The 15,288-nt window shown below is 41.0% G+C and overlaps 1 protein-coding gene across 2 annotated transcripts; it reads right to left on the bottom strand.

Moving 5' to 3' along the window:
* Positions 1-1,082: 1,082 nt before the first annotated feature.
* Positions 1,083-15,267, bottom strand: nbr1a (NBR1 autophagy cargo receptor a). 2 transcript variants are annotated; one of them, XM_026178107.1, is made up of 22 exons: positions 15,059-15,267; positions 14,646-14,708; positions 14,531-14,549; positions 13,571-13,593; positions 12,136-12,318; positions 11,855-11,932; positions 11,529-11,752; positions 11,289-11,408; positions 10,786-11,085; positions 10,277-10,436; positions 9,570-9,818; positions 7,291-7,431; positions 7,001-7,076; positions 6,713-6,823; positions 5,123-5,302; positions 4,875-5,033; positions 4,589-4,743; positions 4,087-4,499; positions 3,867-3,952; positions 3,570-3,657; positions 3,241-3,340; positions 1,083-2,598 (listed from the first exon to the last, which is right to left on the bottom strand). In XM_026178107.1, the coding sequence occupies exons 1-22, from the start codon at positions 15,158-15,160 to the stop codon at positions 2,416-2,418; spliced, it is 3,213 nt and encodes a 1,070-aa protein (XP_026033892.1). In that variant the 5' UTR covers positions 15,161-15,267; the 3' UTR covers positions 1,083-2,415. The 2 variants fall into 2 exon arrangements, with proteins under 2 accessions (XP_026033892.1, XP_026033893.1); XM_026178108.1 differs by lacking the exon at positions 10,786-11,085.
* Between the last annotated feature and the right edge of the window lie 21 nt (positions 15,268-15,288).

Consider the following 15,288-nt stretch of genomic DNA (forward strand, 5'->3'; position numbering starts at 1 on the left):
GTAGTGAAGGCTGCAGAAGGCTAGAGAAGGAAACACAACATGGAAGGCCACTCCTGTTGGCTAAGAACAGGAACATGAGGCTGGAAATTGGACAACAGAAGGTTAGAAAAATTGTTGTCCATTCTGATGAGTTTGAATATTTGCTGTGGGATTTAGACGGAAAGCTCAGAAATGGGTATAAACAAACAGATCCATCTTATTTTATATTAACTGATGGCTGCTTCCAGCTGACTCTACCTCACCACGACACAAAGCTCAGATATTCTCAAACTGGTTTCTTAAACATGACGGTGAGGTCAATGTACTCAAATGGCCTCTGCAGTTATCATATCTTCAGTAGAGCACGCTGAGCTGTGGTGGAACAGTCATGGATGATGTGAAGGCATCAAATCTGCAGCAACTTATATGATGCTGTCATGTCAACGTCGACCAAAATCTCCAAGATATGTTTCCAGCTGAATCTATCCCACAGTGTACCTAATAAAGCGTTAGTGAGTGTACATCTAGTTTAACTGATCATCTGTTTCCCTTTGCTTACAATCTCTATGCAAAAATTGGCAGTTTACTGTGTAAATATTACAGCTGTATAAAACTTGTAGTTGCATCTGAAACACAAAGGAAGTTTACAAAAATATTTTTTAGTAATATGCATTTTAACATAGTTTTAACACTGAGTCATTAAACTGTAAAAGTCACTAAGTACTGTTACTTCTAAAGAAATCGGGGTTTATAGAGCTCCTGGTGGTTTATGGGGCGATCGTGGCTCAAGAGTTGGATGTTCGCCTTGTAATCGGAAGGTTGCTGGTTCGAGCCCCGGCTTGGACAGTCTCGGTCGTTGTGTCCTTGGGCGAGACACTTCACCCGTTGCCTACTGGTGGTGGTCAGAGGGCCTGGTGGCGCCAGTGTCCGGCAGCCTCGCCTCTGTCAGTGCGCCCTGGGACTAGTCCTTAGGGACTAGTAAAGCGCTATATAAATACAGGCCATTTACCATTTAGTGTCCCCAGGGAATGCAAAGCTGTATGACCTGAGTCAAACACATACTATAAGACAAGCAGTGTGTCATTAACTGGACAGGCAACAGGGATGTGCAAATAGTTTATTGGCAGATTGACAGAGCATTGTTTAATGTATATATTCTGTGACAGAATAACTTGAGATTGTAGATATAGTCAGAATTATTTTCTAGAGCATGGATTTGAAACATGGACAGTGATATTCATAAGAAAATACTGATTAAGAAAAACCCCAAACACACAAAAAGGCGAAATCATTCAAAGAGATGCACAGTAACTTAAAACCTGACAGACGCTCATCACAGTCAACATGTCAACCAACATGTGTCCTTCAGTAAACTAAGGAAAAAACAGGAAATGTAGCGAAATAAAAACATACTTGGTTCTGTTTCCGTTATGAGCTTGAGGAATGTGTCGTTAGAGACGTTTCTGCTTGAGTTAGTGTTTAAAGACATTTTTTAAGTTAGTGTTGGTGTTTAAATGAGAACGAGCAGAGATGCAGGCAGGCAGGGATGACGACAGATGACGCAAAGCGGACGTTTTCCATTCTAACTGTGCTAAAAATCACGAAAAACACGACTCGTCTCTAAAAGCCTCTACCTGTCATGCAGGTGTCTCCTAAACAGCAGTATAAAAAACAAAACAGAAACATCTGCATCTGAGCAGTGATCCGTTCAGACAGTTTTGTGTACATTCCACATGTCAACGTCTAAAATAACAGTACTCTGATACAGAAAAAGATTGCATTGTTAGGCAGATTTCACTACAATAATCAAGAAATGTCTTAAATATGTGTTTCTTGTTCTTATTACTGCACTTTTACCCCTAACCCCCAGAGGATTCACAAAGCTTCATAGCATCATCGTACATGAGCGCTGGCTTTTCAGAACATGTTTGGACATTCAGCAGTTTTCATTCTCACAGCTTTGTGCTCCTTGAGACTCCAGGCAAGCCCTGCCTATACACTTATTTCTCAGCACTGAGGAAGCAGCTGCTACGGCCATACGAACACTAAGATGATGAGTTGGAATACACACTTTAGTCCTGTCCAGATGTTACTTCCTGCTCCTTTTGACCAGCACCATAGAGCTCTAAGGCCCAGGTAGGCATGGCAAAGATTAACCGCCATCATCATAACTTCTGAGTGTGTATTGGTGGTTAACTGTATCAAAATGTTAAAGCTAAATTAAAGGCAAAGGCAGGAGCAGCCACAAATGAATGTTCATTTATCTCTTATAATTAAGAAATAAAGGCTACGGTATTTCATATTGATCCCAATTATCTTTCAACCTTCAACCAATAGATTGAATCCAATTATTTTTATTATCCTTACACTGTGTTTTAAAGTCAAACTAATTCACAACCTTAACGCTGACTTTTCACATCTTTGCCACCTTCACTCCTAAGTAACGTTATATCTGTTGCGGCGGTTTTCGGCCAACTGCACCAGCTCGTCGACGGTGTGCTCCAGGCTGTAGAAGTGCTTCTTCAGCAGTCGCCGGTTCATCCGTTGGTCTCTGAAACCCATCTCCAAAAGCTGGTCCATCTTGGAAGGGCCTTGTGTGGTGGCTGGGTCGATGCCTCGCTGGAAAAGAGAAGAGAAACGTGGGTGAATTTTTACCAAAGCAGGGTGGTAAGAGGAATATAATCAGGGATGTGTATCTTATGATTATGAGGTTGTTGTGACTAAAACTGCACTTTCTGTGGTTTCACTCATGTGGCTTCAGAAGGACTTCCAGAAATCCCTGGGAAAGCAGCCCTAAGCGCCCTCGTTCTGTCAGTGATCGCTTCCCCTCTCATCCAAGAGATTCTAAAGAATTAAGGGGCTCCACCAAGGCCCAGTACAAAATAAATAATAATTAGTGTGAGCTGTGAATTACGCGAAGCTACTCTAGCGGAGTAAAAGAAGAAAAATCTGGAGTTTAAAATGGATCACTGTTTGAGGATGGATCACTGATTTAATATAGAAATAATCACATGATCCATTATATTGTTGATTATAGCGACTGTAAGAATTAATTAATCCAAAAATAATAAATAACACAAAACTTAGATGCATTTTTAGTGCAGTACCTTATAGGATTCAATCATAGCAAAAAAGAACATACAGAGTATAACAGAGATGTTAAATTTTCTTTCAATCCTCATTAAATCCTTGAAGAGATGATACATTCTGGCATATTTGCTTGTGTGTGAGTGTTTCTAAACAGCAGGATGTGTTATATACCTCTACTGAACAGCTTGGTCCAGTGAAGAGAGCCTTATAAGCAGATGCTGCCACAGAAAGAGCTCCCTTAACAAGTCCCTCTGTGATTCCTCCTTGGCCCCTGCAACGAATACAGCGCTGTCGTTACACAACCTTACACAGAACAGTGTTACAGGAAGCAATGTGGCACAGTTAGCCACGCTGTCACGAAACGCAGACAGCATGCCACATATCTAAGAAATTTTACCGATCCTGCAGGATATTAATAGATCAAACAATAACATGAAACATGAACGTGTTAAAGACAGACGCACATTCAACAGAAATAAGTCGTTGTTGTTTTTTTGTACCTTGGCTGCAGAGCATTGCTGGGCCTGGGATTATATGTCTCAAAGGCACTGGCTGCTGAGCCTGCTGATCTTGACAGACCAGATGATACTGCAGAACAGATAAAAAAGGGAAATTACACGAAAACAAAGGTTAAATGAGGAACAAAACCCTTCGCTGAAGCAACAGATCCTTAAAGGTGGTGTGCAGTCTAACTTCCTTTCTTGGCTTAGTGGGCAAATTGTGTTTCCTAAGTAATGTGAGCTGTGCTGTTATTTATATCTAATGTAGTTACACCTAGCTGTGGCAGTGATACTCACCATTGAGGTGGACTCTTGGTTGATGCGGCTCATTTGGGTCACAGGCTGGAGAACTGGGATCGTCAGCCAGGTAAAGTGCCTCAGACCTGAAATAATACAGAAACTTTTATTTTAAAAAAAAATGAGGCTAGTCTGGGCATTGGGAAAAATCCTGGCAGGGAAAAAATAATAACATTTTGCTTTCATATCATCTATCATCCAAATGTGTCCCCCATCTAACCTGGGTGAGTAGAGGGTCGGCGGGGGAAGCAGGGGGTCAGGGAATGGCACCACTTCAGGGGTTAAGGTCACCTCATCCACAGTTTGGGAGGCACAGGGCATCTGGTTCACACTGCTGTTGATTTGAGTGACTAGTGGAGGCCCAGCGTTTCCCAGTAAATCCTCAGCAGAGGCCACCTCTGTCAGCTCCTGCCTCTCTCCCAGTAGTGCATCCCTGCCCGGCTCCATGATGGACTCTTCCTCTTCCTCCTGCTCTACATCCGATTTGTCCGAGGCCAGAGCAGCAGCACCAGTGCCAGGCTGCGACATGGCGGAGCTGTACATGGACTCCCCCAGAGGCCGGCTGGTGTCAAAGCAGTCTGGGAGGATGACGCTGTAATCGTCAGAGGAGACTGAGGAGATCTGGCTGCTGATCTGAGGCACAAGAGAAGAATATGAGGATATTATTACATGAGAATTTCTATACAAACTCTCTTACAATAATTTAGATCTAATCAAGTCACCTCATCCCAGTCTTCCCCTTTGTTTCCATCCTCCTCTTTCTCTTCTCGATCATCCGTCACGTTCTGGGTACCATCACAGGCCTCAAAGTCTTTGTCCTCGTTATTATGATGTGAACTCATACGCAGGTTTTTATTCTCTGGTTCAGGTGGAGAAACTTGCAAGAAGGAAAGAAATGACTAAAATCAACATCTGGATATTGAGGTCACACCATAACATACAAATAGAAACAGACATTTTGGTAGAAAAAAGCAGAAACAAAAAAAACCCCAGATGTTGTGCACTAACTTGGCCTGGTTTCCTCTTTTTGGGCGATCCAGTTGAGTCCTATGTTTGTAGGCAGAGCTGAAGTTTCAGGTTTAACGGCGCCGATCTCATTTCCTTCTTGAAACTCATCGGTCTCCTCCGACTCATCTGTTTTCTCAAAGTTCAGAACCGGGGAAACTACTGGAAACGTGTGAGAGTAGCACAAAAACAACAGCTTAGCACATTAAACAAGATGATGTTGACAACTGATAAACTGGTAGGCTCCTCACCCTTTGGTTCGTGGCCGCAGCGCTGGAGCCTGCGAGGGGGTCTGTGGTCGGGGGCTTCTTCCAAAGCGAGGGATCGCATGACGGTCTCACACAGGAACTGTGCTCCACTGATCTCATCGTCCCTCTCCTCCTCCTGGGCTACAGGCGTAAACACCTCCTTCAGATTCCTCAGTTTCCGTCCTTAGGAAAGTCCAACAAACAATTAGATAAATAATTTTGCACTTCACTTACAGCCTACGGGGCAGTAAGAATTTATTTAAATATACGTAAGCCAAACTATATGAGAATGACTTTTGAAGACATTCTCACCAAACCTCAGTCACATATCTTGGAACAACTATGTCTTTAAAACTTTAAAACAAGACACCATGGGCAAAAATAATTACAACTTTGGCTACCACGGTTTATAACTGAGATAATACAAGTGTTTTGACTCCCTGCCATGATGGTGCTGTAGGATTAGTTTAAATCAGTTGTTAGTTTATGCATCCTAGTTCTAATTAAACCGCATGGGAGTGCACTTAATTAAAAAAAACTGACATTTTTTAAATGTAATAATTATTTGATTTGATTTAAAAATCACACTTTAAATCAAATCATGTGATATTGTTTGGCTATTTAACTGCAAACACCATAAACTTGCATCAAGTCCAGAAATTAAATCACGAAAGGTTCGAGTGGGCTGATCAGTGAGCCACCAGACAGTTACAGCAATTAGCTGGCTTGATTTTTAATCGACAGCTCGTGCGCTTTGTTTCGATGGCTGGAATTTCTTCCTTCCTGATAAAGTTTAACAGCGTTGATCCAGCAGCCATCACTCAGATGAATACTATCTTTGATGACAAAGACACTTTTATTTTAAATGTTAAGTATGACTAATGCTTCTGTGTTAAATCTACACATTTGTAGAAACCTTCACTAAAGTTTGAAGTGCACTTCCACAGAAAACCGCCACCATTTTTTTTTAAATGACTGGAAGATAATGATTGAACTCAAAGAGAGAAACTCCACCAGCAGCTAGTGTCTTGGTGGCAAAACTGTTGAGCTATCCAAGAATACGGCCGTCAGGCACTTGTGTTGACTACACTGTAGGCTCAAAGCAGATTCAACACATATAGTATAAGTCATGCGTAAGTAATTAAGACTCATTGTGCAAACCAAATCAAATTAGAGGTACAAAGAGCTTAACCTGAACTGAAATCTAATGTGTAAAATGACTGAAGCTGCCCTCTAAACAGCTGATTTAAGGCAAGAATACTTTTAATTCAAAAGTTTAAATTTTATTCCTTTTTTTTGCCTGTCCCGTTTTGCTCTTTTGCCATCAGAATTATTGTCTAAAGGCGAAGAAAGATGCCCAACGGATTTACTTTACCAAATGGACCATCCCAGCCTTGTGGCAATGGTCTATTTGATTCACCTTTTATTGTTTATTTTATTTTATTTTCACTTGCTAAATACGGGACAGACTTGACTGGGGTTAAATGTTAAATTTTATTCCTAACATCCCATGGCTTAGTTTTCCAGTAATTGTAAGAATTCATACTGAATACACATTACTCTGTGTGTCTTCTATTACTCTATTCGCCTCACCAAAAAGTTTTCGGACTCCTGAGATCTCCGTTTCCTCTTTTTTGGGAGATGGGCTGGACTTGTCCAACACAACAGTGCAATAGGGAAGAGGGGATATACACGGTGTCAAATCTAGAAATGAATGAAGAGAAAACACGACACAGTTTATGTTTCTAAATCCTGATGCGTTCACTTGGTTAAACTGTTAAACCTGGAAAGAACAAATTTCATCCAAAACCTTTATTCAAAAAACAGATAATGAATAATAACAGTTATTCTTCTTGTATTAAAGCATTAAACTTGACTCACCTGCAGGGGTGTTATGAGGAACCTTTTCCAGGTCGTCCGCAAAATTTAAATCCAGCAACTCAAAAGATAGAAGATCCTTAATAACAAAACAAATTAGGGAAAATATAAAAATAAGTGCCAGTGTACTTCTGCCAAGCTCTGTGTATAATTAAGAGCCAAGTACTGTTTGTTATTCAACAGATTTCACATATTTTCCTTATTAAAAATTGCCCTTGCTGCTAGCTTTCAGGAGTATTGACTGAAGCTACTTTAAAGCATGTTTTAGGTTTCTGAGCTTTTCGAGTGCACACCTGTGCAGTCATGAAGTCCACTGGTGGGAAGTAGTAGTCTTCAGAGAAGAGGCCTGCCAAGAAGCCAGTGTGGCCCTTCTTGGCCCGCGCCTCCTTCTCCTCTGGCTTCATCTCTTCCTTCGGTGGTCTTAGATCTTTCTTCTGAAGGACAAACAAGTGTGCCATCGTTAGTGTCACTAAAGTGTACTGAAACTTTTCAATTCATAATATGATTTTTTTTCAATTTTACTTCTGGTGTTTATAGTATATGATCTTTTGTCATGCATTAAGCTTTTTAATTCTGTGTTATTCTTAATTTTCAATTTTTATCGTAAGTACACAGAGTCACATGCTCACATACTGCAGTAGAGAACATTAAATATGTACAATGATTTACAAATTAGTTCCTATTTATTGTAAAATACCTCAACGACATTATGTCAAATGTTGAAACAGATTTTTTTTTTTTTTTGCTGTGAGCACAATTCAAAAAGCTTTAAAAGCAAAAGTGATCCTATTCTTGCCTAATAAAGGAATCCACTAGCTCAGCAGTCCAGAGCCTCCTACGTCATTATGCTTCAAATGTTTGCAATGGCTCACGGGTCTGGAAAGCAGGCAGGCCGGTTTAGTGGGAAGATTCTTTTACTATGAAGACGAGCAGCTGTAATGAAGAATGTGATCTGAGATGTTCCTTTGTTGCACAGGACAGAACTTCCTACAAAGTCATGTCACATCAGCACATGTCTTGAAAGCCTGTACACAGTAGCATTACAACCCAAGTCATGTGTACTAAGGCCCGTCTTTACCATCAAGTATACTGGGTTTTCAAACTTTGATTGGTAAGACCACAGGACTGTTTTCCACTTTACTTCAGGGCATTTTAAAGAGGCTCAAAGAGCCTATACAGTGATTTTCAATCTACTCCTGCTGTGCACATACCTGCTTACATACCTGCACAGCAGGTATGTTCTTACAGGTGGATTGTAAAACGTAGCCCCATTTTTACTTCTAAAGACCTCAGCCTGCCTGTGATGCTATGTTTTTGTGCTTGGTTGCACTTTGCTTCACTTTTTTTAATGTGTTTCTGGCAACATCACAGTGGTTCTCTGCATGTTTGATTTGTTTTTTTACACTGGAAAACCTTCCTGATCATAAAGGGATCTGTATGCGCTCCTGGGATCGAACCAGAACTTTTATACTTGTTAGGCAAAGGTGTAAACCACTACGCTATGAAACCACACATACACTAAATTAAAAAAATGTTTCAACATTTGATATAATATTACTGGACTGTTTTCGATTAAAAAATATAGCTTAATGTTATAATATATATTGCATTATAATATTACTGATATTTTGCACAGCTGCCCAGCTTTTTTGAGAAACGGTAATTAATTTGGTAACTGATCTATCAATTATTTTTAGAATTTATTCAAAAGGTCACAGTCACACAGGCCTGGAAACTAGTTGGTGGACAACCTACACGGAAGAAAAAATAATTATTCACAAACCGGTTGCGAGTGATTGTTGTGAAATCGATTTCTAAAGTTCCTTTCACAAGGCCTACAAACAAACTGGTGACCACGTAGATGGTTGGCAGTGGTTTGCTGCAAACCTCCTTGTGATTCCTTCGGTCGCCAACGCGTTGTCGTGTGCATGGAAGATGCAAAGCAAACACTCACAAACTACTCACCAAGCAGCAGTGAAACCGCGCAAACCGGAAACGGAGAACATGAAGTAAAAGTTGCGCCCTTTAAAATGTCATGGCTGAAGCAGTAAGGCACAGCTTTTACTTTGAAGACAGTTGTTCTCTCTTTTAAATTTCTCTGCAGCTCAGAGAGTAAAAGGCTAATCTTTGCACAGATGTTAGCATCTTCCAGGCTACAAGCCTGTGCAACAATGGCAATCTGCTAGCAACCAAAGAAATCACAAGGAGTAGTAACCACCCAACAACCAGTAGGGAAAAATGCACTTTTCCCTCAGGTCGCCTGTGGGTCATCCACTGGTCCCCAAGCCCGTGTGACTGAGGTCTAACTTGCTATATTTGCTGTGTTATGAAAAGCAAATCCACACATTTAGCAAACAGGAAACATTTAAAATGCATTTTAACAGTTTAACTGATTGTAGAAAATATTTTAATGCTTCTGTTACGGTGTTACAGCCCTATAATTATCCTGTTTGTTTCAGAGAAATATGTAGAGTGCGTCATCCATGTCCACGACTAACAGCCTGAATTAAGTCAATAATATAGATGTGCACATGTTGCAGCTGTGCAGGGTGTTACTGAATAGCAGACTTGCCAGTCGTTTTCTCTGATGCCTGAGTCCGGTGCGTTTGTCTCTTTGCTTGACCACGATGCTGCACCAGACACGCGGGCCAAACTGAGACCCACAGTGCGCCAGGCGCCAGTGGGAGGTGTACGTCCCGTCTGTCACAGGAGCAACTAAGGCCACACTGACCATTCCCACATGTCCGGGTGGCAGCAAGGGCACCGGCACCTCCCTCTTCTCCTCTGATGCCAAGCTGAGGTTTCCCCACATGAACACTAGCTGGGTGCACGTACACACATACACAAAACACAAAATAGGAATACACATGCGAAAAAGCACAAAGACGAGAGCATGCAAAAAAGTCACATAACTAAAAGAATACATACAATCAAGTCAGGGGCACACACACACCCACACCCACCCATACACACACACACACACACACACACACACACACACACACACACACACACACACACACACACACACACACACACACACACATCCATTCAAACAATGACAAAGACTTCAAACTTAAACTACAACACAGATTAACTGAATTAAAATAATAAATATCTTAGACAGAGAGGGCGTTAGTGGTATTACGCTGGGTAAAAAATTTTAACAGGTGTTAGTGGATAAGACGAGGCTATGAGTACAGTGGGGGCTCAAAGTGGAAGTAAAGCAGGAGGGAAAGATAGAGTGCAGCCTGTCCTCTTGACGAGTGGGAGGGGTACCTTAGTCTCTGAGGTCCAGCAGATAGAGCCCGTGTTCTTCATCTTCCAGTATTTGATGAACTTGGTACCAGGCTCCAGATTGGTGCCGTCAGGCAGATTTTCATCCAGAAACAAGGCAGCCATAGTTGGCACCAAGGACGTGTGCGAGACCCCGGGACCCCTAGTTTCAAGTGTACAGAGCATTGTTGAAAAAAGCCCTGGTTTCTTATAATACCCATCTTTTGTTCTCTACGAATCAAAAAAGCAGGACCGCAGATTTTTTTTTTTTTTTTTTTTGCAGCTCAAAAGCAATTTTCTTAGAAAATCTATGAAGCAGCAGCAGCAGTTTTCACATTGAGGTAGTTCCAACAATTTCCACCACCCCAGAGCAGCCAGCGATACACTCATACAGACTAGATTACAAAGATGGCATATTTTCATTTCTTTTCTTGGAAAAAAAGACTTTTTTGCATCCATGCTGGGTTCAAGGTACCCAGCACTGTCGGACGCTCTTCCGAGGTGGCTCTTACTCTGGACTGGAGGCCTGGGGTTCAGGGACCAGGGCAGGGATGGGACCTTGGGCTGGGGCTGGACCTGAGGCTGTGTCTGAGGCAGTAGGAGGGGACAGGGCAGGGACCTGGGTGGATGTGGAGGCCATGTTTGTCAGAGTGGCTCTTCCTGAGGTAGAGGGCCCACTCCACTGCAGCCCCCTCTTCTCCAGTCTCAGTTTCTTCTTGATTTCCTTCACTTCGGCTCTTAGCTGCCTTCTTTCTGCTTTGAGGCGCTGTCGTTCTGCCTTGCGCACTGTCCTGTCTCCTCGCCTTGGGAACCTGGTTTAAAATGTCATCAGGAACACCTATTTGTGGACTATCAAATGTTTATTTTCCAAAAACAAAATCATAAAAATTCCCATTGATAAGTCATTAATTACAGTAATCTAGCTGCAAGAATAATTTACAATCCCACTTTGTGTGTGTTTCTATTCATATTTTCCTTCATTAATGCAGAGTTATCCTCAGATTAGGTTGTTTACCTTAACTCTCCTGACATTCCATGTTCTGGGATGGAGAGAGGTGTCTTGGTTCTCACGAGGTTGTGGCTAGGGTCATGGCTATGTCTGCACATCTCACACAGGATGCAGGATGGGCACACGCTGGCGGGGAAAATAACAAAGACATTAATGTAAACATTTACACAGCTACTTAAAAAACACCAAACATGTAAAAATGGTTAAAAACAATGTTGTGATGACTAGAGTTAATTTCATGCATACCTGCACTTGTAGGCTCCTTCAGAGGTGAGTTTGTTGCAGCTGCTACAGTTTGGGGTGTAGCCAAGAGATCCATTCGAGGTGGAGGGGCCTGGTTTGGGTCCCATAATACCGCCAATAGCCCCAATTGCCTCAGGGGGACCTTCAGGGGATTTGTGGGTACAACACTGGACAGAAAAGTCGCTGCACATTCTTTCTACTACCTCCTTTACCACCTCATCCTTAAACTATGAAAAACAGAAGCAGAGCACAGTATTTTATTTAATCGCAAATCAAAAATAAAATGTTCAATGTAAAAATACTGCTTCACAGCAGCGGTTAAATTTTACCTTCTCCATGTATGATCTAAACCACATAGGAGGGGGCTCATCATCTGGTTTGTTCCCCTTGTTATCTTTTACTGCTACCTGCATGAAAATACACCATTCTTCAGTTAAGTGACAAAATCAGAGATTTTAGCTTTTAATAAAGAAGCACAAACTTTTCCCCCAACAGGCACAAAAACTTAACTGACTTGAGGCATCGATTTTATTAAAATGATTTCAAAGACACTGCACATGTGAGAATCTAAAGGGAGAAGAAAGTTGGGGGGAAGACTAGAATTACTTACAGCTTCTCGCTCAGGGGTGACCTGCGTGCCTTTGTCCACTGTTTTAACCCTTGAGGGGTAAGGAGGAGCGGGTCGAAGGTCTCCTTTCAGCTCCTTCACCTCGGTCTTCAGTGGGCCCCCACAGGCCTGTCCTTTCATCTTGTACACATTCATGTGTAACTGGTTTCCCTGCTTCTCTGCACTCTGCATGGAGAATTAGCATAGAATGCAAACCGCAGTCAAGTGACACAGTAGCAACGTGATGTGTATACAGATGCATAGTACATATACTGCACATATATTCTGTTATTTTCACCATTTGTTCTTCTATAACTTTAGTAGTCTAATTAAGGACACCGTTGTGTTGTTTATGTCTTAAGTGTAGTTTTACGGTGCAAGTTCTCTATGTAAGGATATATACTATAGCAGTGGTTCTCAAACTGTGGTACGCATACCACCCGTGGTACGTGGGCTCCCTCTAGTGGTACACGTGAAGTCTCCAAATATTTTTAAAGATTGAATAATATACCATGTTCTGATTGAAAGATTTCTGAAAAATTAAAATAGTTCTGCTATCACTTCCAACATAAATGAAGACAGAAAACTAAACAGCAGTGACATTTTTAGGGTTACTGAAGTTGGGCTAGCTGGTATATAACGTTATCCGGCGACACAGCTATGTTAGCATAATATAAACACAGTGAAGCTGGAGGATGAAAGCTAACTTTTTTTCCACTCAATAAAAGTTAACGTGAGGGTTCCCGATGGGTTGGGACAAATGCAATCATATGGCAGGATGCTGCAAATGGACCAAACTTCAGTCAGGAGAACGACTGAGATAATCCATCCACAATACGAGGTTAGTCATTAATATACTGCTGCATGGGCTGGGCTGTAGTTACACGGTAAGGTTTTAAAAACTGAGCTTTAAAATGAACTGGGGTGATAATAACAGAGAGAGGCTGACAGTGATCAATGCTATTTTTAGGGGCTTGTTCAGATTAAATAGAACAAGATACACAACAAAAACACAAGAGCCTTAATAAATGCAGAGTAGTTTAGACCCAGAAGCAGGTTTCATCACATCATCACTTAAAGATTGGATATCCCGCCTGCTGTTAATGTTTTAATGCAGTACAGTTGTTATTATTATTATCACTTGTCACATCCTGTTCCGGCTGCTGTTACAACCAAATTTCCCCTTGTGGGACAATTAAAGGATTTTTCTATTCTATTCTATTCATGACAGTTGAAATAAATAACATTCATATAATAAACTGTATATGCTGTTAAGTAACCCTATACTACTGCACTTTAATGTCAGTCATAAGGCTGGTACTTTAAGAGCCATATATTTTATGAGGTGGTACTCTTTTTGAAAAGTTTGAGAATCACTCTACAGTAACAAAAGCTATTACTCTGTCATTTCTGTTTAAACCTAGCACTGGTACAGTACCTTGATGGCTTCTTCATATTCATCTGTGGGGGGGAAAAAAAACAAACAAACAATAAATAACTTCACATTTTGTGACTCAAATTTGTATTTTTCCCCGGTATTTTGATATTTCCATGTAGGGGTACACCAGGAGTAAGGGTCAAAAAGTTTAGGTTCCAAATGTATTAACTTTCCAGTTAACAACTTAAAAGACACAGCTTGACTCCACACATCATTGTTTACTGTTATGCATATTATGCTACATGTCCTGCAGGCAGAGCTGTGAGTATTCAACACAATGCATACAAAACCAGTTTGCGTGACACACATATTTTATAACTAATGCAGAAAAGGATGTTGATCACAATCCCTGTAACCAAAAGGCAGTTGCCTACACCATGGAGTGTTTGAGCCTACAATTGAATTACCCATTTGTTTTACTGTGTTACCTTTTAACTCTGTTTAACACCTTTGTGTGGACCACATGTTTTGCATGGCCTTTCAATGGTTCAGCATCAGTTTAGCTGTTGCTAAGTCCACTGTATTTAGGTAAATGTACCACCAAAGTAAATTCTGAAGACAGGACTTGACATAATTTCTACAATACATATTATGAATGCCAATATTATCTATCATAGATCCATATCAGGTTAGGAATCTATCAGTTGGACAGCTTTCCTGGATCAAACAGGTCATTAGGGGGTGACTATGCATGTAAGCACAATGGGTTAAGATGGAGTTAGGGAAAGGAGTCTTTGTTATCTTAGTTAACAGAGGTTTGTGCCTTTTCATGCTATTTTTCAGCCATCTGATAATCAAACATGTATTTGAATTTTGAGTACATTAAACCAAGCTTTAAACAAATGCTGGCTACATATATTTTTAACAAAGTCCTGGTGATTTACCTTTGAAGGAAGACCTAAGCCTAAACATATTCAACATAAAATATATAGAAAACAAGCAATTAAATATTGTCCTCACCTTGACTGTTTATGCAAATCTGAAATATAAGGTAAATGAGATCAAAATTAAAAACTGAACTTGGACTCTGCCAAAACATTAGCACTGAAAATCTGCAATGTACACAATCCCTTACCTCTTCATTGTCTTCATCAAAGTATTTCACTTGAAAGTGGTTGATCCCAAATGATGCTTTGATCTGAAAAGTAACGCAGAACAATTGAGAGCAGTTCAGTTTTTCTCCTCACACGTGTTAGGAAAAACATGACCCATGTCTGAGTCAGTGAGAAAGACCTCCACAGCTGGATACTGTATTATACATATGTAGTAACCTTAAATCAAACTGAGCACGTCCTCACTTGTGTGCCTATATTTTGTAAAGCTCCGGTTGGCTTAAAAAAATATTATTTACAAATACATTATTGTTATTGTCGTAACAACATCGATTATCCTTTGGGAGCTCTGTTTATATGTCTAGGCCAAAACGTCTAGGCCTACTTTTTCACTAAACTGCGCCAGCGTTTAGCCAAGACTCTGCTAGCTGCTTACCCAGACTTCAACAGCTTCCCACTCCAATTTATCCATATCCTGAGCCAGAAACCTCTTCACGTTCCCCCGGAAATTGACTTTAATAGTAACAGGGAGCCCCATGTCCGCCGTCTATGGGTGCTTAATGGCTATCATTTGCGTGAAACCCGGCCTGTGTGAGCCCCGCTGCCCTCGGATGTTTTCTCTTGTTTACATCGTCAGCTGCGTCTAGAAAAAGACGGTGACGTTGC

This window comes from Astatotilapia calliptera, chromosome 8, assembly GCF_900246225.1.
Source record: "Astatotilapia calliptera chromosome 8, fAstCal1.2, whole genome shotgun sequence".
NCBI lineage: Eukaryota > Metazoa > Chordata > Actinopteri > Cichliformes > Cichlidae > Astatotilapia > Astatotilapia calliptera.

Coding starts and splice junctions, on each gene's coding strand:
- nbr1a (XM_026178107.1), bottom strand. CDS start 15,160: ATGGGGCTCCCTGTTACTATTAAAGTCAATTTCCGGGGGAACGTGAAG. Junction 14,709..15,058: donor GGGAAGCTGTTGAAGTCTGG/GTAAGCAGCTAG, acceptor GTTACTTTTCAG/ATCAAAGCATCATTTGGGAT. Junction 11,409..11,528: donor GAAGGAGCCTACAAGTGCAG/GTATGCATGAAA, acceptor TTTCCCCGCCAG/CGTGTGCCCATCCTGCATCC.